The sequence below is a fragment of the Mus pahari genome, chromosome 20 (assembly GCF_900095145.1).
Source record: "Mus pahari chromosome 20, PAHARI_EIJ_v1.1, whole genome shotgun sequence".
In the NCBI taxonomy this organism is placed as follows: domain Eukaryota; kingdom Metazoa; phylum Chordata; class Mammalia; order Rodentia; family Muridae; genus Mus; species Mus pahari.
This window is the reverse complement of record NC_034609.1, coordinates 50,498,119-50,524,966: the sequence shown is the minus strand read 5'-3', so window position 1 is coordinate 50,524,966 and position 26,848 is coordinate 50,498,119. Positions and strand designations below refer to the sequence as shown.

Here is a 26,848-nt window from a genome sequence, read left to right as displayed (position 1 = left end):
AAGGGCAAGGGGTAAAGAACACTGACTGAATGAAAGAGCCTGAATCAGACCTGCTTCCTATTCTCATTTATGAAGATCAACATAGGGCTTAGGAAAGCTTCACAATGAAGATGTGGGTTCTTAAGCCACTTAATTCGCAGGGGAAAACAGAAGATCAAATCTCACCAGCTTCACAGCCTTAACTAAGTTAACGACGAGGCAGTAGGAAGGCAGGCTTGGGCCTATAGCGGCGTCTCAGTTGGTGAAGTGATTGCTGCGTAGGCATGAAGATAGGAGTTCAATCCCCAGAGTCTATGTTTTAAAAGTGGCTGTGTATTGATGCATGCTTCTAATCTTAGCTCTGAAGACTGGGAGACAAGATGTCCTTAGAGCTTACAGACAGTCAACTTTGGTGAGCTGTAGGTTGAGTGAGAGACACTGCCTCAAATAATAAGATGGAGGGAATTGAAGAAAATGCCTGAGGCTACCCTCCAACCCAGACACTCGGATTGTATATGTGTATCCTCATTCTCTCCCTCTCCCTCCTCCTCCCCCTCCTGTCTTCCTCTCTTAGGAATTCTGCTAAACTTGGCAAATCAACTATCTACCAACTTTCTATGGCTGAGTGTGAGATCAATGATGCTGCAACGCAACACCAAGGACCGGACTCCAGGGCCCGGCAAAGCCTTTGCAGAACACAATACTCTGAGAACATAAATATTATCACTGGTTCTTAATGTAGCTGACTATTTTGACTTCAGGGAAGGAAGAAAGATGTAGGAAATGAGCAGCCAGTGCTGCAGATGGCATCAAGTAACTGGATCTGCCGTTCTGGACCCTGACTTTTAACACTGGAACGAGGCGCTCCTGGCAAGGGAAATAGTTGGCTTTAATTGAACATGGGGGTGGGCATGGAGCACACATGTTCAAGGCAGGAAGGAAATCTTAAGACACAGTTCTTTTGAGATGTGTAGTGGGAAAAATAACCATTAGAGGCTTAATGTAGTAGTACATGCATGTGATCCCAGCACTTGAGGTCAGCTTGGGCTACATGAGATCCTTAACAAACAAATAATCCATAACCAACAATGAAGAGCCAATATCATGAGGGGACAAGGCAGGAAGGAAACAGGTACCAATACCAAGTGCCAGCAAAGGAGAAGAATTCAAATCAATTTCCACAAGATGCTCTAAACTAAAAATAGCTTATTCATTAAAAAAAAAAAAAATCTTAAAGCATACGTGGGTAGAGGAACAGGAACAATTGGATTGTACTTACAAGCCCACCAAAGTTGGCTGTCAGGGAGCTTTAAGGACATTTTCTCTCCTCATCTTCAAAGTTAAGATTACAAGCATGCATCAGTGCACAGCCTCTTTTAAAACATAGAGGCTGAGGCTGGGGACTGAACTCACATCTTCAGCTATCACTTTCACAACTTATTGCCAAAGATCTAGGTTCATGTATACTTTAGCTTCTAAACTTCTTTCATTCATTCATCTTCCAGATGCTGTGGGTTCCCAAAATCAATGGCAGGCTATCACCTACACAGTTGGCCATACCAAAGTAGCCTGCTGAACAAGTAGCATGAAGTCTGCCCACTCAGCCAGCTCAACCCTTGCAGAGGCATTCTGGCTGTCCAGTTTGTTGTCACACGGAAGTGACAGTAGTTAGGCATCTTCTCTGCCCGTAGGAACAATGACATCATGACAGTGAAGGTTTTACTGTCACCAATTCCTACCAAGTGGAATAAACCCCAACTTAAGAATGTTAGCACCACTGGACTCCACTGTGGGACTTGTCATTTAAAAACCATTCATTCTCTGAAGTCAGAGAATACAGGACAGTTGGAAGTGGATTGCTACAGTGTTCGCCTTGGTGCCACATAATCTTGACCCAGTGGCACACAATCGTAATCTCAGCATTTGGGAGATAAGAGGATCAGAAATCCAAGGTCATCCTTAGCTATAAAGTAAGTTCAAGATCAGCTTTGGATGTATGAAATTCTGTCTCAATGTTGTTTTAAAATAAATTTTAAACAATGAGTGGGTTTGATATCAATATATGTTTTAATAACCCCCAAGTAAGTATTATCGTGCCTAGGAAGAGATTTTAGCCACCGTTCGGGCTATAAGTGAAAACCGAACAGCTTGAAAGTGTGGAGACAGGGTTCGTCAATGAAGGTGGCTGATGCTCTGAATGTTTGTTCCTTCCTTTCTGAGATATCAGATTGCCTGTCTCCCGGAAGCTGGTTGTTTTGAACATCTAGGAAATTTAGCACATTTTGGGGAATGCCTAGAAATCCTTAATGCTAAAACAAAACAAAAACTTCAACTCTGTGGTAGAGCATTTGCCTACATGTCTGAGGCGCTAGGTCGTAAACTCAGCACTGCAAAGCAGAAACAAACAAAAAGCTAAACCTGGTACAATCTACCTGATGTCAGAGCTCTACAAATACAAGTAGAAGGTGGACTGTTTAGGGAAAAGGCTCTTGAAGGAAGGAAGGAAGGAAGGAAGGAAGGAAGGAAACAGGAGTTGTATTGGCTGGTTTGTGTCAGTTCAACACAAGTTAGAGTCAGAGAGGAGAGAGCCTCAGTAGAGGAAGTGCTGTTTTGAGATCCAGCTGTAGGACTTTTTCTCAATTAGTGATCAATGGGGGAGGGCCCAGCCTATGGTGGATGGTGTACAGGAAGCAAGCCATTGAACAGCACCCTTCATGGCCTCTGCATCAGTTCCTGCTTCCTGGTTCCAGCCCTGCTTGATTTCCTGTCCTGATTTTCTTCAAAAATGAAGAGCAACATGGAAGTGTAAGCCAAGCAAACCCCTTTCTCTCCAGCTTGCTTTTGGTCATGGTGTTTCATTGCAGCAGTGGTAACCCTAATAAGATGGCAGTGTTCACATGGAAGGCTGGAGGGAAACACACGCCACCATCAGAAGACGCTTGTTACACAATGCAGATCATGTAGAATTCCGAGCTGCTTAGAGTTATGGATAGATGGGCATGGTGATGCATATCTGTGATCCCAGAGGGGTGAGGGGGAACCTGCATGCTGCTAGAGTGAACTAGGTCAATCTATAGTGGGACCCCAACAACAATTTCTGGAGTCAAAGAAAGAGGGCTCAAGCCTGACTGGACAGGAATGATATCGAATTCCATGAGGAAAAATTAAGCCAGCATGACAGTGGAGTGGCTCTGCAGAGAGAAGATGATCACGAACACTAACCAGCCATCTCAGATTAAGACACGGGCCCAGCCCACTTACCGTAGAATTGTTAAGTTACAGTTACTGTGTGCAGGCATGTGTTTTGCATGAGTGTGTCTGTGCTCGTATGTGGGTGAGGCTGGGGGTGGGGGTATCATACAGCATGTGGAGGTCAGAGAGCAATTTGTGGAAATCAGTACTTTACTTCTACCTTATGGGTCCCAAGGATGGATCTTGGGACATTGGGTTTGGTAGTAAAGACCCTTACCTCCTGAAACGTATCTCTGGGCTCCTGTGTACCATTTAAAAAGAGGAACAGCTTGTGTGGAGTAAAACCAGATGTCCACACTGGAGGAGACTGCTAGAAGCTGAGCTAGAAATAAGCTTGGGTGGATTCAGATGGGATGCTGGCATGCATCCTTTATCAAAGGCTTGGTTCCTTAGTGTCATCACTGGAAGAATGGCAGGGATACCTTTGACCAACCTTTGGTGGCGGTCCTTTGCTCTTTGGGAAGGTACCTCGATGGAGGACTCAGGAACCCTGTCTGTCAGGCTTAATGTCTCCTGGCCTTTGACGCATTCATTCTACCATTGTGTCCATGTAATTGCCTTCTGCTGTTCACAGCAGAGTTTAAAGCAATGGTGTATCCCCATTCTAGACAGGAACTCTTGTACCATGGACTAAAAAAACCTCTTTTCTTCAGAAAGTCAACTGTTACAAGTATTTGAACCCAGGGGAAGCCTTGTGTTCACATGTAGACCATTTCCTGTTACATTTAAATGAGGATCACAGCACATGAGAAAAATAAGTTCATGAAAAGGGATTAAAATAACAGATTAACCAGAACAAGAAAACAGTTAAGAAGCTCCTCGATTATATGTAAACGCTGGGTGTTGATGGGACTGAAGTGCTCCACCTATTCTTAAGGATAAAACTATCATTATCAGAATCTATAGGTGACAGCCAATGTCATTTGGCAACAAGGAACTCTCCTTATAATGGAGAAGACTCCGCAGGGGTGACTCAGGAAACTTAGGCCCAGGCCTGGCAGCTAAACTAGGAAACATGTTCTTCCTCTGGCAAAAAAAAAAAAAAGGGTATATCTACTTGAAATCACAGGCTGCTGATATTGTAAAAAGGATCTGAATTTAGACAAAGGGCAGAGATGTGTGCAGCAATCCTCAGTTTTACTCTCTATACTACATCAGTCAGAAATATTATCATGTACTGAACACACTACATGTTATAAGTGAGAATTATGTAGTTCTCCTTGAAATCTCTTCAAGATGGTTGCTTACTTAAAACTCTCCCTGCCCAACAGTATCATCTGCCTAAGGAGTGTGTGCAGGGAGCAGTCTATCAAGGTGGAAATGAAAGTAATATATATTCCATAGAAATGTTGTCTGGTTTTGGATCTAACTTCAGTTAAATAAATAAATAAATAGATAGATAAATAAATAAACTTCAGTATGGCCCACAGCTTTTCTTACTGATAAGTCACATATTAAACTCTAAAATGTAATCTCATTGCCTCCTCTAGATTCCACACAGCATGGTCAGGGTGTATAAATGCTATCAGAACAGTGTAATCAACTGCACAAGAATGGTATTGCTTGAACATGGAAGTCAGAAATGCCAGGCACCTAAAGCTACAAGAGAAGGAAGACAATCAGAGCTGGGGCTGTAGCTCCATGGTAGAGCGCCTGCCTTGAATACTTGAGGGGCCAGATTCATCCCCAGGATCAAAAATAAACAAACAAAAAAAATCAAAAAGGTCAATGAGGAGATGTATATGACGAGAGCATGCTTTGTGCATGCATGCAAACACCTCAGTGAAACCTATTATTTTGTACAATTTATAAACCAACACAATAAGTATAATTAAAAAGAACAAACTATAAATGAACAATTATGGAATAAACTAATCTATAACATTTACCTTTACAGTTCCTAAGTTCTTTCTCTTCCAAGTAAGTTGATAGTTTTTTTTTTTTAATTACCTTTTAAATAAATGTTTAGACATATTCCCTGCCAACCACAAACTTATAAAGGTTAATTTCTCTTTAATGATCCACAGGAAAAAAATACTGCTCATTCATATTAAACTATGACTCCCAGTCAGTTTGGCTTATAGTATTTAGTAATTTGGGGGAAAGTACAAATTTATAGACGGCTGTTTTAGTCCAAAAATATGTTTTTAAAATAATAAGATGAGAGCATGCTTTGATGAGATGTACTTATTGGCTATGTCATCTGGCAGACAACACACATCAATGGTTTTCAAACATTTTAGTGCAAAGATAACTCTTTATGCATGAGTTATTGAGAAATCCAAATGATATGAATAAATAAATCCAAATTTTACATGTGTGTATGTATTGGTTTTTGAAGATAGTTTCTCTGTATAAACCTGGCTGTCTTGGAACTTACTCTGGAGACCAAGCAGGCCTCAAAATCAGAAATCCACCTGATTCTTACTCCCAAGTGCTAGGATTAAGGGCATATGCCACCAAACTCCAGTCAAATGATACTTTTTAATGTGAATTTTACCTATCAATATATACCAATTTTTAAACTTCTTTTTTTTAACAGAAAATTACATTATAAAAAGGACTAACCCGTTTTTATGGTGAGTCAGATTATATTTTCAAAATACCAAACTAATCAAAATTAGTTTTCTAAAATACGTGGGTAAAAGGAAATTCTAGTTTTTAGTTGTTTGGTGTTTTTTTTTTTTTTCCCCTCCAAAGTTATTTTAACTTTGGCTAGAAAGACAACTCCTTGCTGAACATAGTGTCACAGGCCAGCACTCTAGCACTGGAGGGGTTGAGAAAGACTTTCAAGCTCGACCAACCAGACCTATTATATAGCAGGATCCAGACTAGAAAGATGGCTTCTCCTAACTGCTTCTGCGATGAGTCTAATATCACATGATGTGAATGCCAAATATGGACTCTTTTTAAAGAGAAAATGACTGCAAGGATAACTGATCCCTTATTCTGAAATCACGTTAGACCTCAGAGATGCACAGAAAGGGCCTGGGTCCCTGCAGGGTCCTGGTCACAGGTCTGAGAACCACTGCTTGGGCAATCTATCTGCAACTTCTGTTGCTTTGGCCAGGACACTCACGGGTCTCCATGCCTTCGTCATCGTCATCAACCATGGGCTTATCGTAGGACTTGTCAATGGCGGCTCTGAAGCTCTCATTGCAGCCCCTTCCCCGGATGATTCGTGGCCGTGGGCGGTGGAAGGGAATGTTCCCGTTCAGCGTCACCTCAGCGACAGCGGTCTGCAGACTTTCTAAGGAGCTGGATTTCTTCAGACCTAAGGAGGGTCCCACATCTCTACTGGGGGAGCCTTGGAGGGTCAAAACAATACAAGATTAGATGAGATGGAAGTTACAAGTTCAGATCCAAACATCTATGCCCTGTGGAGACCTGCAGGTATAAAGTTATCGTCTCAGTGAGAAGTACTAAAATGTAGACTGAAAATAATGATAGTTAATTTTGTTTTTCTCTACAAATGTATTAGGTTTTTATATCTGTTTCCATTTGAGAAGGTTCTAAATCATTAATTTTTATCTTAACAGATGAAATCTTTATCAAATCATTGTCCAATGTGACACATATATAAACTAAAACAACTAGAATAATCAGCAACTATATTTAAAATGCAGAGGGGGTGAAGAGGCCCCAGGAGAGTTATGGTTACAATCTAACTGCAGCACCTTTCTGTGGTACAAAGTTATTAAAAGCAGAAGTTGAACGCCACTGTCATGGGCTTCACACCCACTCTTTGCCATCCTAACATAAAGAAAAGCAGTCCCAGGAACTGAGCCACCAGCATACATAGCTGGCACCAGGTAGAATTCTGGTTTACAGCATGGTTTACATGAAGGATGGTACAGATCTGAACAAACAAATCACACGAGGGCTTCTTCCTCAAAAAGAGGCAGAGGTGTTCATCCTCCTCGGAGTTAAACATTTCGCTTTTATTTCTCGAAGATCTAGGGCAGTAAGGCTTGAGATACCAACTGTACCTGACTTAGCAGGCAATCAGAACTGCTTTCCTTAAGCAAGGGAGACAGCTGCATCCATCACTGTCTGACCCAGCACACTAGGGTGCAAGTCAGCAGTCTCTAATGGCTGACATCTCCACCTGGGTGGGCCAGGTGACAGGGCTGGTTCCTCACTTGTTTTTCTAAAAGGATGGAAAAAAAAAAAAAACCCAAACAAACAAATAAAGGAGGGTTGGAGAAACTAAACAGCTTATCTCCACATGGGGTCACTCCACCATATGTTGATCAATAATTAAGAAGTAGCTTCTTCTAGTGACTACCTGGAAGACAAATGGCTGAGGGGTGAGCTCACCACAGCTCAGGGGCGAGACACAAGGAATACTAACTGAAAGTGTCAAAATAAGAATTAGCCTCTAATCCTTCATTTATATTACACATTTTACCTAATTTTCACCACAGGGTAGCAATGCTCAAGGAGGGCAGGGATGTTGAAAGTGCAGACAGACAGAGAAGCAGGCAGGACTTTTAACAGTGGAGAAGTATTCTAGAATGTATTAACTCCTGTGTTCTCAGTGCAGGTGTTTATGTATCCCATCAGTTGTCTTGTAACTGAAGCACACACTGAAAATTTCTTTCCGGTGGCAACAAGCAGGTTACTCTCACTTGTCACAGCACATGATTGACAAGCCTTATGTAACTCACAAGGGCTATGTCACAGGATGGAAAGTGAACCATGTTCCTAAACAGAAGGGATGATGTTAAGGAACCAAACACAACAGGAGACACACATTCCACCTTCACAATCTTGGTAAAAGTTCATTTCTGAATCAATTATGCCTGTGAGATTTCAAAACTCCCTGTCAGTATTTGGCTCATGTAAAACATGTATTAGGTAAATCTTTCCTAAGGCTATATGTATCTACAGAGGTATATCTGTACAGGTGTAACCCTAGCAGTGATTTCACACCTCCTATAGGGACTGCTATCACAATGCCACATTATAGATACATAAGTATACAGTAACCTTTTCTTCAAGAGAAGTTAGATGAGACTTTCATGTACTTTGTAACAGAAACTGACAGTGAATTTAAGAAATGGTCCCAGTGCCCTTCAGCATAAAGCAGTTCTGCACAGACGAATAAATACATAGAATAATTACATCCTCAAGAAAAACTCTACAAGTGCAACAGGCCCTGTATCCCTCAACACATAAAATTAGCAGTATAAATAATCCAGAGCCTTCTTTCTCTACAATATAACACTTTAGCATAATGTTGATAAGTGTGAATAGTGTGTTCTTACATGGTTGAAATTTGCACAATAAAGAGTTTTGCAAAAGTCAATCTGTAGAGGGATAAGCAAAGGTACCTTGACTCTGTTACTGAAAAACACCCTCACCCACTTAATTCCATGTAGTCAATTATATACCATCACTGTAAAATCAAACACCTGTCAGAGACACCATAGCTTTTTAGCCTAAATTTGCTTATTATCTGTTTTTCTGTTTGTTTGTTTTTTAAATAAAAGAGCTCACTGCCTCTGTAACATAGATCTCATACATTAAAGAAGAAACTTGAAGAGTTCTGGGTTGGAGACACAGCTCAGAGCCAGAGTGCTAAGTAACAGGCACAAGGCTTGGGTCTCAAGCTCCACTAGCATGGTGTTAGAAACTCATCATTTACTATGATGAAAACTGCAAAGAGGTCTTCTATATAAACTATAGGCAAAGACTATTCATCTATTCATGATTATAGGATTTTTTGCAACAATAATTTACTATAATAACTTTCCTGTCTTTTTTGTTTGGTTTTTTTTTCAAGACAAGGTTTCTCTGTATAACCCTGGCTGTCCTAATCTTAATGATCCCACGTTCTCTTTATTCTTTTTAAAGAAAGTCTATTCGCTGCAAAAATAAAATACAAGATCTCTAAATCTTGTATTTAGATCAAGGAAATCACACGCAGAATATCTTCCTAGTGCAGTTTTATTTGGGTGATGCCTTCCATGTGTGAGGTGAGGGGAAGTCTCAGTGAAGGTGTCTTCTGCAAGGAGCAGAAAGGAGAAGAAATTCTGTTTTCATTACAAGTGGCTTACAACTGGACAGATATTTATGCCAAAATGTCAGCATGCCTTGCCCAACACCTCCGGGCTAACCTGTCAAAGGCCCTAGGCAGCTCTGAAACAAGGAAAAGAGAAGAACTCAGCTGAAGACTCTTCACTGGCTAACACTGAACATCTACAGAACTTCCCACGGAGATTAAATCCCCCAAGCCGAAAAGCATCCTGGTGTCTATATAGAGTTTGTCTTAAGGAATCTTCCAATTTCATTCCACGCATAGGACAGACATGTACACTCAAAACCAGAAAATGCTCTTCTCCTCTAAGACCTAACATTTGAAACATAAAAACATATGCACAGCTTTACTAGACAATTAAATCTGAATCCATGCCAGGACAATTATATAATGTTTTCAGTTAAAAGTCTGTACACTATTTTTTTTAAACTCACAATAAATTTTATTCTCCTCATGTGGGTTTGGGTTGTTTCAATTAAACATTCCCCATTTTCACATAACTGGACAGTATGAACTGTCACATTGTGAGGGTATGCAGCTCAGCCTGGCATAGGGCTTCTTTAACCAAACACTAACTACTATAGTACACATGGAAACTACTAAGACTTGGTCTACAGTTCCAATTCAGAATTTCAATGAATTTTATGTTATATCAGAAAAATAGCTACTTAGTAAGATCTGAGGCTATAGGTAATTGCCCTGAATACAGCCAACCTTATAATTTATTGAATGCAATTTTATAATCTATCACTTACTTCATAGAATATGGCAATGCCAAGAACAACCACAATAATCTTTATGCATGTATGTAGAACACACAGGCTGAAACTAATTACTACAGCAGGTTAAAAAGGCAAATTAAAGCTAATACGTGCTAAGTGATATAATTACATTATCCTGGATCTAGAATAATTAAAGCAAGATTCCAAAATACACTAATAAATCATGCATGCTCAACTGCACACAGCACGCTGCTTAATTACACTGACAGACTCTGCTGATTATTTTCATGTCCTAATATAAAAAGATATAGTGTACTGCTAAACCTAGTCCATGTAGCCCATTATTTCTATGAAATGATTAAGCAGCAAATTTAGAACAGATTCCAAAAGCTAACGAAGCCATATGTGTCATATAGTTCAAACTAATGTCAAGGGTAACAATGAGCTAATTCCAGCATCTGAAAAAGATACAGGAAGCAGCAGAGGCAACACAGGAGCGTGGATATCCAACCCAGACACGGTCACTTAGTCAAAGTGCTCCTATAGAACAGTGGTTCTCAACCCTGCTAATACAGTTCCTCATGATACGGTAACCTCCAACCGTAAAATGATTTCTTTGCTACCCCATAACTGTAATTTTGCTACTGTTGTGAATCATACTGTAAATATCTGGTATGCAGGATATCTGACATGAGACCCTAAAGGGGTTGTGACCTACGGATTGAGAGTTGCTGATACAGGTAACACTATTTTCAAATAAAAATCACTATTTGAAGCACATACCGTCACTAAGACATTACATAATACTAACGAACTGAAGAGATGTTTTCTTAGGATTTTGATTTATATATATATATATAAAAAAATCACCATGAAACAGTCATATACAAATAAGATTTAAAAAAAAAAATCTTAAGGTTGTTTTTAACACGGTAAAGGTAGTCCGTTCCATCTGTCACACGTATTGCTGATAAATTTCTCATAACAGGAAAAAAATGTATTTTTCTCCTGCAATTCGATTTCCCATAACGAAAGCATCTGAGTGAGCCTGGAATAGTGGTGCTTACACTGGACATGACGGGCAGCTATATAATCATGATAAGCTCCTTGAACCACGGTTTCTATGGCAACAGACTAACTGTCCGTTCTTACCTGCTCTCTGGTCATCCACTGTATTGAGTTTAGTCTCGTCAGCTACTGTTAAAAGGTAAATGTGTAATGGTTAGCACAGTTAGTCCCCCAAGCCCAGCACGCTTTAACCCTCCCCCAATCTTGACCGTTAGAGCGCAACTCTTAGGCGAGATTCCATGCAAGTCAAGTAAAACATCAGGCAAACATTCGTAATCAAAAAAATGAAGGGAGAAGAATAAGCAGCATCTTCATGCAGTATGCCAGTCACTTTGTCTCACAGACGTGTGTTATTTGTACTGTTAGTGTTCATCATCATTAGCCAAGGCAACGCGCTGTCCAATTTTATATAAACATATGTCTGACAAATTAATGCTTTTAGTCTTGAGGTTCAAACAGCCACCAGAAAACAGCAGAAGTTATGATTGATTAACAAAAGTTTTCTTAAAGAGTAATTTAGTTTGTACCTGCATTAATTGAATTACTTTTGGGGGTAGGTTTTAATAGAAGGGAGGCACTACCTGGTTGGTGTCTAACTGAACAACTATGGTTATTTTCTTCCATCACTTGCTCCCAGATTCCTTCTGGAATGTATTCTCTCAGGTAGGTTACTAATCTGATTCAAGGCTATAATGGTTACAACAGAAGAAGGTCTATCAATTAGCACTTCAAGAAGAGCAATCAGAGAGGGCATTGACAACTAAAGCCCCAGACATGGATTGAGATAATGGTTTTTCTCCAAAACGCATTCTAGTTAAAAAAAAAATCCCACCAAGTATCATCTCAAAAGAAGCTGCTTCTCAAATGGACAGAGTATCAAAATGACTCATTTCGAAATGAGGCTACAAGGATACAGCATGTTTTTGCTTTCTTTCTCATCCAAAAGCACATGTCAACCACTTATATGGTGAGTAGTTATGGGCATCTCAAATGCAAGGAAAACTTTTTTTTTTTTTGCCAAATTGACACTTTTTAAATTTATTTTCTCTATTGCTAAAAAATAAAATAGACATGTGTTTGGGACCATCAGTTTCATCCCGAAGCATCCAGACCTTATTTGAAGAACCATGGAGATTGTACTCACTACCTAAATCCATGCTTTTTGATTTTCGTGTTTTAACGAAATCCAATTGACTGGCATCTGAAAATTGCTTTGTGCGTTTTTCTGACATACTCTGGCGTCCAAATCCTTCCCGTTGAAAAGCGAGAACCGGATCAACATCTGGACTCAATGAGCTGGGGTGAAGAGGAGGAAAAAAACATAAAATTAATTACTAAGAAGTAGAGACATTCAACTTTAGTTAAAGCCATATCTTTTAGTGCATGAATAGGTACATATTATTTGAAGATTTAAACTAAATACAATATACCTTATTTTTTAAAAGGGGGAATGAATGGAAAGTAAGAGAAAAATTACAATTTGATTTAACGTTAAAGCTAACTCTGTAGGTGAGAATTCTCTTCTCTTCTCTACTTCCCTCTGCACTTTCCCTCATTGTATTTGATAATGGATCACTATTTCTGTCACTGTTTAAAATGAGCCAGACATTGGAAAGGCTGAATATTTGACAAGACTCGCCTTGTACTGTAACATGTAACCATATAAATTGCAATTTCACAACTTTAAAAAGAGATGTGCTCTGAAGAAAACTAACAAGGAAAAACAAACTGGGCAATGTGCAGACACTAGAAGACTTTGGAACATTCCAACCAAAATGAAATGTCTTTATCGAACCTCTCCTCTTGGGCTCAGGGAGTTTCACAGAAGATGAGGAAGAAAGGATGTCAGAGCCTGAGGGGCTGGAAGGCGCTAACTAGACAGCGTCTTCCGGGACACAACAGGGCCTGCAAAGGTTCAAGCCAGAAGGGGTCCCAGCCCCAAGAGGGGGAGGTAGACACAGGCTCCCATCCCTAACCAAGAAGCTATCTATAACTGACACTCCCCTTGTAAAGGAAAATTTCATTTTCTCCAATAGAATCTCATTGGGCATACTAAGCACATTTAAGGGTAGGCCCCATGCCTATCAGTAGATGGCCAATACAAAACAGTCTCAGTGGTCTTTTTGTAGACTTCTTGTCTCAAAGTTGTTTTATGTAGGCTTTTTAAATTTTGATTTACTAGCTGGGCGAGGTGGCCCATGCCTTTAATCCCAGCACTCGGGAGGCAGAGGCAGGAACATTTCTGAGTTTGAGGCCAGCCTGGTCTACAAAGTGCGTTCCAGGACAGCCAGGGCTACACAGAAAAACCATGTCTCAAAAAAAAAATTTTTTTTTTTTGATTTACTGATCTTTTGATTGTATATTATTGTTTCCAATTTTGTGGCTTTATGGTGTGACTGTTCTTTTGTTGTTGTTGTTGCTGTTTGTTTGTATGTTTGCCTTTTAAGGAGAGAGAAGGAAAAGGTATGGAGTTGGGTGGGGAGGGAGGTGGAAAGGAACAGGAGGCATTTATGGGAGAGAAAATCGTGATCACAAAATATTGCATGAGAAAAAGGATGTGGTCCGATTTAGGTTTAGTGTGTGTGTGTGTGTGTGTGTGTGTGTGTGTGTGTGTGTTTTAGCTTGTGTTTTAGATAAAAAGGAGGTAGTAAGGACAAGGAACACATCAGGAAACTAAACCCCAGAGACATTGTCTCTATTTTTATTTTGTTATCATATAGCATTTGAAATGTACATGAAGAAAAATATCTAATAAAAAAAGATTCAAAACAAAAACAAAAATCTATTTTTAATTTTAATTAGGTGTGCATGTGTGTGGAGGCCTCACACCTGTGAGTGGGGGTATAAGAAGGTACCTGACCCTCAGAAGAAGCTGAGTAACAGGTGGCTGTGAACCATAATTATTCATTTGACATGAGTGCTGTGAACTGATCTCGGGTCCTGGGGAAGAGCAGCCAATGCAGCTAATGGCTGAGCATCTCTCCAAGCCATGGTTTGTTTAACGTTAGCCTAGATATCAGTGCATGCTGTTTCCCTAGTGCTATAGACTCAATCTTCTCGTTGTAAGTATAGGATCACAGCTCTTCAAAACGTTGGACAGTTTGAATTTCCAGTAAGTAGTGTCATATCTGTCTATGAGTCTGATGTGTCAGCTTAAATACTAGAATCAGCATTTGACAACGATATCCAGTAATTTCCAGAGCAAAAAAATCCCTAGGATCAACAAGTTTTAATGGCGATTCTTTTAATCCTAGCCCTTAGAAGAGAACAGCAGGTGGACCTCTAAGCATTTAATGTTAGCCTGGTCTCCATAATGAGTCCTTTGAGGTTATAAAGTAAGATCCTTGTCTCAAAAAATGAACCAAACAACGAACAAACCAACAGCAAACATCCATAAAATAACAATGACTCAGTTCTGTAGCAGTCAACATGAAACGATGCACTTCCACTAACAGTAATTCTTCTCTGTATCAAAGTGGAATCCTTAGTTGCTTAGCAAAAACAAAACAAAACAAAACAAAACCAAGTTTGTGAGTAATACATGGAATGCTTTAAGGACTCAATGAGACATCAAATTTGTAGACATGATGAATTGTAATATAGTTATTTATTTACGTGTGTGTGTGTGTGTGTGTGTGTGTGTGTGTGGTGTGCTTGGATCTGCTTGTCTGTGTATGCACACATCTATGTGTATGCAGGCCACAGATCAGCATAGGTCTTCGTCAGTGCTCTCCATTTTACTTACTGACACACTGTCTGGGACTGAACCCAGAGTCTAAGCTAGCTAGCTTGTACCAGGGATCCTTGCATTCTATCTCCAGGGTGTGAGGTCTGCCCAGCAATTGTGTGGGGGCTGGGGATCCAAACTCAGGCTCTCCTACTTTCATGGCAAGCACTCTATCCACTGAGCCATCTCATCAGCCCCATTAGTTGGTTTATGTCTGAGAGACTCCTGCTATTATCCACACTGGTTTTAAACTTCAATCTTCCTTCCTCCACCTCTGGTGTGCTGGGATTACAGATGTGTACTACCATACCCTGCTAAAATACAGTTTTAACAGAAAATTCCAGCAAAGAATTCCCAAAGTAATTTAAATTCTTCCTGACGATACTGCTTAAAATCTCTATTTAGCATACTTTGAAATTCATTTTATATCTTCCCAAATAATGCTTTTATTAAAATTAGAATTTGCTGCTATATTTTCCCCCTCACTTAATAAAACATGGTTAATAGCCCTTACATCAATTATTAGGTTGAGAAAAAAGATATTCTATTAGTTAACAAATTAGGAGTACAGCCATTTGACACATTTAGCCTTCCACAACTGTGCAGTCAACTGTAAATGTACACATTCTAAAATGTCAAATGAGCTCGCAAATTAATAAGAGACTTAAAATAACTAAATATTCTTAAAATGTGACATGATTAATTTTTTTCTGATTAACATATTCATTAAGCTTATTCCAGACACAATAAACAGTATACTAGACTATTATTCAGATAGAGTGTAAGGCTGGCAGATGAATTTCTGAAAAAGCTGTATCTATTCCCTTATCCCTGAAATTCCAGCGATTACTCTTGCCTCACTGACCTGCTGGGCTTTGTTTGTTTGTATGTTTGTTTGCTTTTTTAACATTTTCATCCAAGTTTAGGGAAAGATAGACAGGAAAAGCTAACATTAGCTCTGAGGCTGAACAGATGACATGCATGTTTAGATGACTCTTTTCTTTCCTTTGCCCCATATTTCACAAGAAAAAAAAAATCATAAAAGTCCTCACCCATGTTATGTGTTTTTCAAATTTATCTTAGGGAAATTAACGCCTCAGGCTATCCCTGCAAGCTCATCATGTCTTTTTACCAACGCAGACCCATTCCTAGGATCCCCTCCACAGTGGCTTATCATGGTGGAGACTTGCCTCCTTGAAGAACACTGTAGACATAGATAAACTACCTTTCTCCAATGACTTCCAGTGAGATACAAGCTGAGGTCAGGTTAAGAGCATCCGTGTATTGCTGCTCCCCTCGACCCCACCCCCCCAACCAGAAGACGTATTGGAGGCTAAGCTACTGTCATCATATGATCTCTGACTTAGCTCTATTTTTATATTCTTTATTTTCCAAAGGAGAATTAAAAAGCCAGAAACAAAAGCCCAAGAGCAGGTCATGTTCTTTCAAGAGAACATCTGCAGAGTTAGCAACAATGTTTTCCTGAGCTCATAAGGAAGAAGAAGAGGGAGGGGAAGAGTGGGGAAAGAGGACACCAGGGGTGTTTTACTTTTTTAATATTACCATGAAAATGTTAGCACAAAAATGCTTGTCCTCGTCATCTCCAACCTTATAGCTAATGCGACACAGGTGGGCATGGGTCGGAGGGCCACCCAGTGAAACTAGCTTTGCTTGATAGATAGCATGCTTTTCTATCGAGCATGGAGACCATATATTACCAAATATTACCAGGACAAGGTAATATTTGAAGACCATACATAGTGAACAACATCAATTGCTTTCTTCTACCGTCACAAAAGCCAAAAAAGGGGGGGGGGAATCTACAGAGTATCCACAAACTCTCTGTGCCTGTTAGGGGCAGCTCAAAGCCTGGTAAACAGCAGTGCTGTAAAACTAGGGAGAAAGGCAGGGAATGGGGAGACGGCTTTGTGGATAGAGTGATGCACAGATATAAAGACCCAGTTTCAGGTTTCTCGCCAGCCTAGCCAGTTGGCATGTTCCAGGACCAGTGAGTGACTACCTCAAAGAAACAAACAAACAAAAAACAAAAACAAAAACAAACAAACTAACAAAAACAAAAAGACCCTAGATGAACAGCATTGAGGGTATCTGACACCAACTCTGTTGGATAGTTGTTTCAACCTGACCTAAACCAGTCATCTGCGGGTAGGGAACCTTACCTGGGAAAATGCCTCCTTAAGATCTGGCAGTAGACCACCCTGTAGGGCATTTTCTTAATGAATGATTGATGAGGCAGGGCACAGCCCATTGTGGGTGGGACCATCCCTCAGCTGGTAGTTCTAGTTCTGTAAGAAAGCAGGCTGAGCCATCCATGAGGAGCAAGCCAGTAAGCAGTAGCCCCATCATGGCCTCTACACCAGCTCCTGCCCCAGGTTCCTGCCCTGTTCCTGTCCCGACTTCCTTTGATGATGAACAGTGATGTGGAAGGGTCTCTTTCCTCTCCAAGTTGCTTTTGGTCTTAGTGTTACATCACAGCAATAGAAACCCTGACTGAAGCACAAACCTATGGTCTCTCCATGCACACTCACAGGGGAGCATACCTACACACACACACATACACACACAACCCTCCAGTAAGTCTCCTCTAGTTCCCAGGCATATTAACTACTAATTTTTAACCCAATTGTTGGATCAATTTGGTAATGACTTAGATATTATTTATGCTACATTAAGCTCCAGACCTGGGCTGCTCACTCACCAGTCGGCTGAGTCACTGATGGTAGCTTTGGCCCACGTGCCTGCTTCTGTCATTATGAATCCAACGTCATCATGGGAGCTGGAAGAGGACTGGTCAGAGAGGTGAGGCAGGAGCACAGGCAGCCTGTCATCTTCAATCATGACAGTGTCATCGTGAGGCATGTTCACCGTGGGGGACAGCTGGCATTTACCTGACCGGTGAAAAAGAAATTCTAGATGTCAATGTAGGTGCCACGCCTGTTCATTTTTAAAATTTTACTACCTCAAGAAAAACCCTGAATCTTTGACACACCTGCTCTACCTGGTGGAATGAGAGAATTCAGTGTTTCTGTTTCTCATTAAGGCATTGTCAAACACAAACCTCAGGTCCGTCATGACTGCTTCCACAGCATGGCTACATAGCATGAGGCAGAACATGTGATGTCTTTGGTTTTAAGATTTCAAAAAAGGGGGGGGGGATTACCTTAAAAATGTTTTAATGTGAACACAACACATAGGGTCTTAGGTATGAGAGCCTTCTGGGAGGTTTTTACCAGGAAATCTGAAGGCAAACCTCACAAACTTACAGTGATCATCTATCCATACACTGATTGGGTACCTATACAGGGTAGACAGGTGCTAGACAAGCAACGTCATCTCTGTACTTAGTCATACCCTAGTGATGGAGGGAAAACCACCTACAGAGCAGGGTAACTTGTGTAAGGACTGTACCAGTTGTGTTCACCTGGGAGAATAATGGGCAGACATGAGTCTGATTGATCAGAGTGTCAACCAAAGTGATCAGAGCTAGGTTTCAAATGCTGGCTATGACTTCTCTACTAGAAGAAATGATGGCAGTTACCCCAGAAAGTAGCCACAAAATCAGCCCATTATGAATTCAGGTGACACTTGACAAGGCCTGGCATGCAAGCCAGGGAGAATACTTTGACATGATAACAACCTAGAAGGGGAAAGCTTAGCTTGGATCAGATGTGTTTCTTGAGGTTCTGAGGCCTCTCCTGGGAGGAAGGAATGGATCCAGATGTGCTTCTCGAGGCTCTGAGGCCCTGAGAAGAGGGGACCTCAATTATGACTAGTTAGATACAAAACGTTCAAAGTCTCTCTCCAGGACTTTGAAGTAAAATTTGTTGAGGTTCATAGTTCAGCATGGCATTCACACATCAAAACCTTCCTTGGGATAATGCTACGTCTCAAGTCTCCAGGTCCCTGAAGGTAATGCTGGAGTACAAATTGTGTCCTTATTCAAAATCACCTACAGTTCTTACTTCTTTCCAAAGTCTTTCCATTTGTTTTCTGAGTTAAAACTGATAACATTTTTATCCAGGTGCATATCTTGTAAGAGACTGAATTCACGAAACAAGAGCCATATGACATGTCACACTAAAGTGTGTATCCAGGCAAGCAAGGAACCATGACAGTCTCCCCGCCCACCTCACAGAAAAAAGGAAAATGATCCCTCTATATCTAACGTCCAAATCTGTTCAGCCAACTGTACTGGTTGTTATCCAAAATAGCAAGATGCTGCGCCTCCTCAAGACTCACACCATGTTGAACAAGGTGCTCTTTCCCTTCACAATAAATTGACTTTTCAAAAATAGTTCAACAACCTTTTATTAGCATTTTAATGTCAGTCTTTGATCTAGCTTTAAAACTGAGCATTTATTAGCATATTGTGTAAGCACGGATAAACTGGTAAGTTTAAAGCACAATATATCTTTCTGTGGCTGATTCAGTAAAGAAACAGAAAACTATTAAGTTGCTGTATATCTTTCAGTCCTTACCAAAAAAAACTTGCCAGAAATTATAAACACGTCATTATTTAGCATTAAGTGTACTGCTATTGAAACCATGTATGTTCATTAAAACCTCTGCTCAACATACTAGCTGGGAAAACGTCCTACTTTGATTCAAACGTGTCATTTTGACAAACCATGGAACTGGTAGGTTCTTACAAATGTTCATGACATAAAAGTAAATCAAGTGCAATCATTTCTCGGTCTTGATTTCAAATCGCCTCTTTCCACTCAAGCTGTAGGATACTAGAGAAGTAATCTGCTCAGCAAAACGTCACTGGTACATCCATGATAGTAAACTCCACTATCACTGGCCAAAGAATGCTTTCCTTTAAGATGTATCTTGTCTCCTGAATGCACATGTTAAATTCATGAAGCCAGGGCTCCATCCCCTGATTGGAGAGGCAGATGTCACATTACTAAAGTCCTCACCCAGGAATAATTTAACCAAGGAACCATCACAGAGTAATCATACTGCGTACCTTTCAAAGTCAAACATGCAACCGCTTGTTCCGACATACTTATTTTAAGAGAAAGCCTAGTAAGAAATATAGAACACTCTGATTGGATCATACAATCCTCTCTCTCTCTCTCTCTCTCTCTCTCTCTCTCTCTCTCTCTCTCTCTCTCTCTCTCTCTCTCTCTCTCGTGTGTGTGTGTGTGTGTGTGTGTGTGTGTGTCTTACGCCATTTTGTGTAGAAACACTTAACTGTACACGGCACAGAATCTCAATAGATATCTGCCTTTCTGTTTCTCAAATACACATTCTCTTATTTTCTCATATTCTCCCTCCTTCACCGCCACCTCCCTCTCTCTGCCCCCAAATGGCAAGAAGTCTCTCTTGCATTACTCTCCAGTGTAATATTTTATAAGATTTCAGGATCCGATCATCATGCTCTCCTCCAATTAGCTTGCTTTGGAGGAACTACTCCAAGATCTGGTTCTAGAAACCGTCAGGGGTACCAAACATGTACAGTGCAAAGCTACATGTCCCGCTGAGACACACCAGGACCTCTCACTGACATCTGTTGGCCTTTGACACATCATAGTCGAGAAACACAAATCACGTTCAAGGTGGCTTCAGTTTTCATCAGCTAAATTCTTTCCCGCCCCAACTATTTCATCAATATCTCCAGACTACAAAATGAACATGCAGGGTCTTAGAGAGAGAAACAATAACATACAAAGTGATTGTTTACTAAACATTTATTCATTGATGAATTTACATGGAAGGCAACACAATGCATGGTATCAGGAACAAACGAGATGAAAACTGTCAGCAACAGAACTCATTATAAAACCAGCATCAGCATCTCAGTTCTCCGTGTCAAGTTTTTAACAAAATGAAAATACTCTGAACATATCTACTTAAACCACCATGAAAATATGAATATAGAAACCACTGAGATAAACAGTAAACTGGAATAAAAAATTAGCTCAGGATAAACTTGCGTTAAACAAAATTATGCAGACAAAAACTTAAAAAAAAATAATGTTCTATGCTCGCAAACAGGAGGTTGTGGTATATTTATAAAGTAAACATGCTGGCAAACTATGCCTGCTATACATTGTTGTTATTAAGGTGGCTGAATAGTTGAAAAGGTCTTTTAAGGCTTTTCAAAGGAGAAATACTAAGAAGACTCATGAAGGGATACTTCTGGCCGGGTCTGCTATTATCCATCTATCTACTTACCTAACTGTTCGTTTACTTACTTTTTTTTTTTTTTTTTTAACTTAGTTAACCTAATTTTGAGGATCTGGAGCAGGGCTCTATAGATGCTAGGCAAGTATTCTTAGCTATATTCCCAGCCCTTATGAGTTGCTTCCTAATACAAGAATAGGACTCATGTTCTAACATTAGTGGCAGTGGGATTCCAGTCAAAAAGAGGAGTGCGGTTAAGTCTGGCCTTTGGTCACATTTCTGAGTGATCCACTCAAAGTGATAGAGGTAACTTGGCTGTTACTAAAGAGGAACCCACCGCCCAGAGAACCACACGTTCAAACTGTGGTTCAGGAACAATATGCCATTTCAGGTAAGCCACTGTCCAGGGTTCTGTAACTCCAACACAAGAGCAGAATGAAGCCTGTGATGTGGGTGTCGAGGAATATCTTAGTATCTTATCACATGGGGACCAGGGGACTGGGCTATGGAGATACCTCAAAGTCTCTCAGTCAATGTGGGGTCATTAAAACTTAACCGTGAGATCTTGGCATTCCCCAAGAGTGCTACTTCTAGAAAGAGGGAACAGCCAAAACCAAAACAAAGCAAAATCATCACAGGGGCACATCTCTCTTATCCGCTAAGTGAGAAAGTGTGACTGAAGACATCTGACATCCTTCCAATTAGGAAAGATGTTTCCTTTTGGTTGTACACTTTTTGAAGTCTCTCTTCTGGGATGTATACCCTTTCAAAAATTATCACAAGCCTTTAAAATTCCTTCGGTTGCATGCACAAAGTACTGTTTGTGAAAAATTGCCCTGCTCACACAAAATTAATCACTTCTTTGTGTCACCATAAGGAATTTCAACACTTCTTTCTCTAACATATGAAACCATGGTCTATAGGGAGTGAGCTTAAAGACCCAGCAGACAATCATGAACTAGCCAGGTAGGACCTCGCTGAGAAATGTCTATGCACCAGACACCGTATAAATCAGCAGGCTGATGGAGAAAAGACATTCTGATATTAAGTATTGTTTTCCTCCTAGTGGCAAAGTAACATCCTTTTCAGGATTGCTAATCTCAGTGCTATCTAACTTCACCAGTAGCATGCATATTTTTTACAGCCAACCATATTAGGATAAGGACAGAAAAAGTATAATAACTTTGAAGTTTGTAAACAGCAAGATAAATTAAGTCTATATATTTCTCTAGGTAAAGCCACATGGGTCTTACCTATTTTCCAGTACAGCATATAAAATATGTCTTAAGGACATGGACAAATGAAGTCATCGAGAAGAAGCCCTGGATTCAATCCCTTCCCCTAAAGATAAACTACTATAAAAACGTGGCCTACTGAGTATGATGTCATCCCCAATCCATAAGTCCCAGGACATGTGCAGAGCAAATCCAAGCATAGCAGGAGGGCCCGGCCTGCAAGGGGAGTCACCATGAGTAGGAGGGTTCATTACATACTTAGCAGAGGGAGAGAAAACACTGCCTCCCAGCTTACCCGCTGAAAAAGACTAATAAGTCAGGACTAACAAAACCGGGTGACAAAATATGGAAAAAAAAAAATGACGTTCTCCTCAACCCATGTTACACATTTCAACAAGTCACTAGGTGAAAGATCTGGGTGGGGGCTGGTATGTGTTTGAGTGTTAGGTTTTCGCCTTCCTCTGAAGAACCAGGGATTGGAGGCAGGATGCTGGTTACAGGAGCTGGTGTACCAATGGGCTGATCAGTATGGCAAATCCTATGTTCCTATAATAAAGTGGAAATTACAGCGTATCACTTTGTATGCACACAGATCCAGGGACACATGCACACATCCTTTCCCAGGGAGTCTGAGATTTTTTTCAACAGGTAAGAATTGGACAAAGATGCTTTACAGCTTGACAAAAAAGCGTGAATAACCAACCATCAGCAGCGGTAACCAACACGCACATAGCAAACTAGAAACAAGGCCCTTTACACTAAATGGGGTTCAAACCAGGAGCAGGGACTGCCTCCCCAGTTCTCTCGTGTCACATGTAAAATGGGAAAAAGATACTTGGACCATATCAAAGGTAAGAAACTGAGAATGTAGCAATTTCTCCAAGGGGAAAAGCTAGATGAGGAGGAAGAAAAATGACAGGGAACTTCACTACTTATGCTGATATACAAATACTGTTTTTCTGCAGTGCTCAGGAGAAATCTCTTTGATGATGCTGTTCCTTAAAGCACTCACGTCTACTGCTAACACAACACCTTGCCAACAAGGCAAGCTTTCCACGAACACCCCAACAAATCAACCACGCTCCGTTTCAATGATGTACCACAATGGGAACTCGTATTTGTAATAGATCTGTATTGAGTATTCTCAAAATGCAATTAAATTTGGGGTTTTACTTTAGAGAATTGCAGATCATAAAGTCTGAGTGTTTGATGTCAGAAGTATTTCTTATATCTTAAATTGGAAAACTCTCTCAAGTTAACCCCCAGATCAGCAGTTCTGTAAACCCAGCCACTCTCGGGTCTGTTAGGAGAAGGCCTGGCCTATCTGGTAGGACAAATGCCTATGACCACTTCACCCACTGGAGCCAAGAAGGCAGCAAGGGGCAGATCAAAGTCACAGGAGATGAACTGAGGATTTAAAGAATAAAGCTGGGTTTCTACTGTTGTTGTTTTTAAAAGACATGTCTTACTATGTACCTCATGCATCCTTCATCTTTAACTAAGCAGTTCTACCAAGAGTGACAACTTCTAGCTTCACTTTAAAGTTGTTATGCAGAGGTGCTGCACGCATGTGTGCACAAGCATGCGCCACTGTGTGCATGGGTGTATGTGTGCTTCCCAGGAGCTGTCCACTGTTTTTGAGAGTCTCTCATTGGGACAGAGGGTCTGCCTTAGACTAAGCAGGCTGGCTGGTTGGCCATAAGCTCCAGGGATTGGTCTGTCCCTGACCCAGTGCTGGGACTACAAAAGGACCAGCCCACCTAGCTTTTTCTATTGGGCTCTGGGAATTGGAAATGGATTCTTAAGGTCACACAGCAAGGATTTTTACCAAGTGAGCTGTTTCCACAGCCCTTGCCATTTGTTAAAATGTAGCTTCCCTTACTGTTCTCAAGAAGCCCAAGATACCGTGACTATTAAAAACACTTCTTTCATATCCTTTTCCTTTCTGTCTTCATCAAACATCTGGGAACTGAAGCATATTTAACCACTCAGTGCATGGATGCACTTTCCTTACATTTATGTTTCCTGCATGACCATAATAAACCTGTTCTCTTTTTCCTCTCAGAGACAATGGCCTCCTTTACATTAATATTGCATTAAGCCCCTCTCCAAGAATGAGCAGGGTAAGCGTAAACATGAGATGAAATGAAGAGAGCTTTACCTGACTCACCCATTATCCTGCTCAGTGCGGCGTTCCTGGTGGGCGATTCATCTAGCCCCTCGATCCCACTGTAGAGGGAGTGTGAGATCCTGCGTTCTCGGTCATCCAGTTCTGTTTCGATGGGCAGCTCAGGTGCAGCAGGGCTCCCAGGGGACCGCAGCTACAGAGAAAGGGACAGGGAAAAGTGAATCTCGGAGCTGGTTAGCAGCGTGGGGTCATGATAACAACTTTCTAAGGCTTGCATCCAGCCAGGCCTCAAATGAGCTAGAACCTTCCAACCTATACTACAATAATTTGTACTGTCAGCTTGGCCTAATGACCAGCTTTCTGTGGCACTTTATTCAACACCCCCTACGAAGCTCTGTCAACATTTGAAAATGTGTATATTGAAAGGTTTTTTGTTTTTGTTTTTTTTTTTAAGTTTCACCTTATTGCTTTTTTTTTTTTTTTTTTTTTTTAAATTTGACTAGAGGCATGACCTGATGTCAAGACAAACTATTGTTTAACCTGGGATTCCTGCTACCTGTTGCTCTGTGGAAGGCAGGCTTTGTCAGCAGACCCTGGGTTCCACTTAGCTTTGTACCTGTCGGGCAGAAACACGGTTTCCTCCTCCCCTCCTCCGTGTATCAACTTAGTAGTAAGAAAGCATTTACAGAAGTATATGAAAGTAAGTGTCAGATTGTTTTGCATGTATATGTATAGCATGTGTACGTGTCTGTGTGTGTGGATTGCATCACGTGTATGGGTTTTTTGCATGTATACGCATAGTGTGTGTGGATCATATGTACAAGTTTGGAAGTGTATGGGCTCATGCGTTCTACTGCTCAGGCCTGAGGAGGCCTGGGGTTGACCCTGAGTAACTTCCTTGATAACTCTCCACTTTATTGAGGCAGCATCCTGCCCGCATCCTGGAGCTGGCGCACTGTCACTAGTCTAGCTACCTCTGCCTCAAGAGCTCTAATGTAATGAACAGTTACCATGCCCGTGTGGCTTTGACGGAGGGTCCACTGGTCCAGATCACTGTGTTAACACGTAAGTGTATTATTCACAGAATCCCCTCCCAAGCTTAGGACTCAATATTTTGATGAGGTACACAATGATATAAGCTTTAAAGTCACACAGTCTCCTAAATGAATAACAAGAAGCAGGTCAAGGGCTGGGGGGTGGGGGGTGGGCTCAGTTCACACTGAGCTTGTTTAGCCTGGTGAGGCCCTGGGCTCAGTCTCCTCAGGCACTGAATAAACTGAGCGCAGTAGCTCACACCTGTAATTCCAGCACCCGATGCAGGTAGACCAGAAGTTCAAAGTCATCGTCTGCTACAGAGTGAGTTTGAGACCAGCCTGGTGTACAAGAGTCCAAGTTATAAAAGTTAATTTTTTTTAAGTTTGTCTTTCTTTTTTTTCTTAAGATCAATCTCTATGGTCTTGGGTTAAAGTTGTATGGAGCCATCCTCATCACAGCTGCCATCTTCTCCATAGAAATAGCCAGAGGAAGATATCTGTGTTAGGAAGGACTTAGCCATTTTACTTGGCGAAGGGTCCTGCGTCACAGTAACTATAAGGACCCCGGTGGACCAGCTCTCTGAATGGTGCTACTGACATACAGTCAGATAGGGCCTGAGATGAGCAGATTCTCGTCAGGCAGTGGCTACACCATTCAAACAGGGAGCCTTGCTGGTGTGCTGCCTTCCACTGAACAGAGAATTGCTTCTGTTGAAAACTATCCCGTGTTTATGTAATGAGATACTTAATGACGCTCCAAGCTGTAGGCTGAGCTTGAGAAGCTCCAGAGGGGTGGAACCCATTGAAGGGTCAACGCAATTACAACCAGGGACCCTCAAGCTACAGGAGAATAATAAACTTGCAGTGTGGCGAATTAGACTAATAAGGTTTAAACTGTGAAATCAGGTTCATTTTATTCGTTTTCCCTTGAAACTGCAGATTACAGCTGACAGCTTTACTGGCAGGTAAACCACCTAAGGTCGCTGATATAAAGACATATGATGATGCTGTTTAAAGTACCAGGGGTACCTTGGTTTTAAGATTCCTCAAGGAAGCAAAAGCAAGAACAAACCTCATACCCTGTACCCTTAAAGATAAGAGCGCTTTTTCAATGCTGACCATTTAGAGCCACTGTGCCAAGTGCTTACCTAGCATGCCTAGGCTGGCAGTCCCCTAGCCGCACAAAACAAAAACAAAAACCTTGATATTTTAAATGATGATATACATGAAAGACACTTGCCCTATTAGTCTCTAGGAAAAAGTACTGCTTGCTATAGGATATTTTATCAGGAGACCAACGACAACAACAACAACAACAAAAACAACAAAAAGTCTTTGCATTTGCTTTCAAAAATAAATTTAGATAGCTGGGCAGTTATGGCGCACGCCTTTAGTCCCAGCACTTGGGAGGCAGAGGCAGAGGCAGAGAGGCAGAGAGGCAGAGAGGCAGAGAGGCAGAGAGGCAGAGAGGCAGAGAGGCAGAGAGGCAGAGGCAGAGGCAGAGGCA

The 26,848-nt window shown here is 41.0% G+C and overlaps 1 protein-coding gene across 12 annotated transcripts in view; it reads right to left on the bottom strand.

The window, feature by feature from the left end:
• The window catches only part of Pard3 (par-3 family cell polarity regulator), a 557,497-nt gene that overhangs the window by 192,507 nt on the left and 338,142 nt on the right, over positions 1-26,848 (bottom strand). For 3 of the 12 annotated variants that reach the window (XM_021220689.2, XM_029532463.1, XM_029532465.1), the window contains 5 exons: positions 24,341-24,500; positions 17,511-17,700; positions 12,209-12,360; positions 11,149-11,193; positions 6,311-6,538 (listed from right to left, as the gene is read on the bottom strand). In XM_021220689.2, coding sequence (XP_021076348.1) covers positions 6,311-6,538; positions 11,149-11,193; positions 12,209-12,360; positions 17,511-17,700; positions 24,341-24,500 — 775 coding nt within the window. Of the gene's footprint in view, positions 1-6,310; positions 6,539-11,148; positions 11,194-12,208; positions 12,361-17,510; positions 17,701-21,676; positions 22,726-24,340; positions 24,501-26,848 lie in introns of those variants that run through there. The other 9 variants (XM_021220690.2, XM_021220700.2, XM_021220694.2 and 6 more) reach the window with 7 other exon arrangements.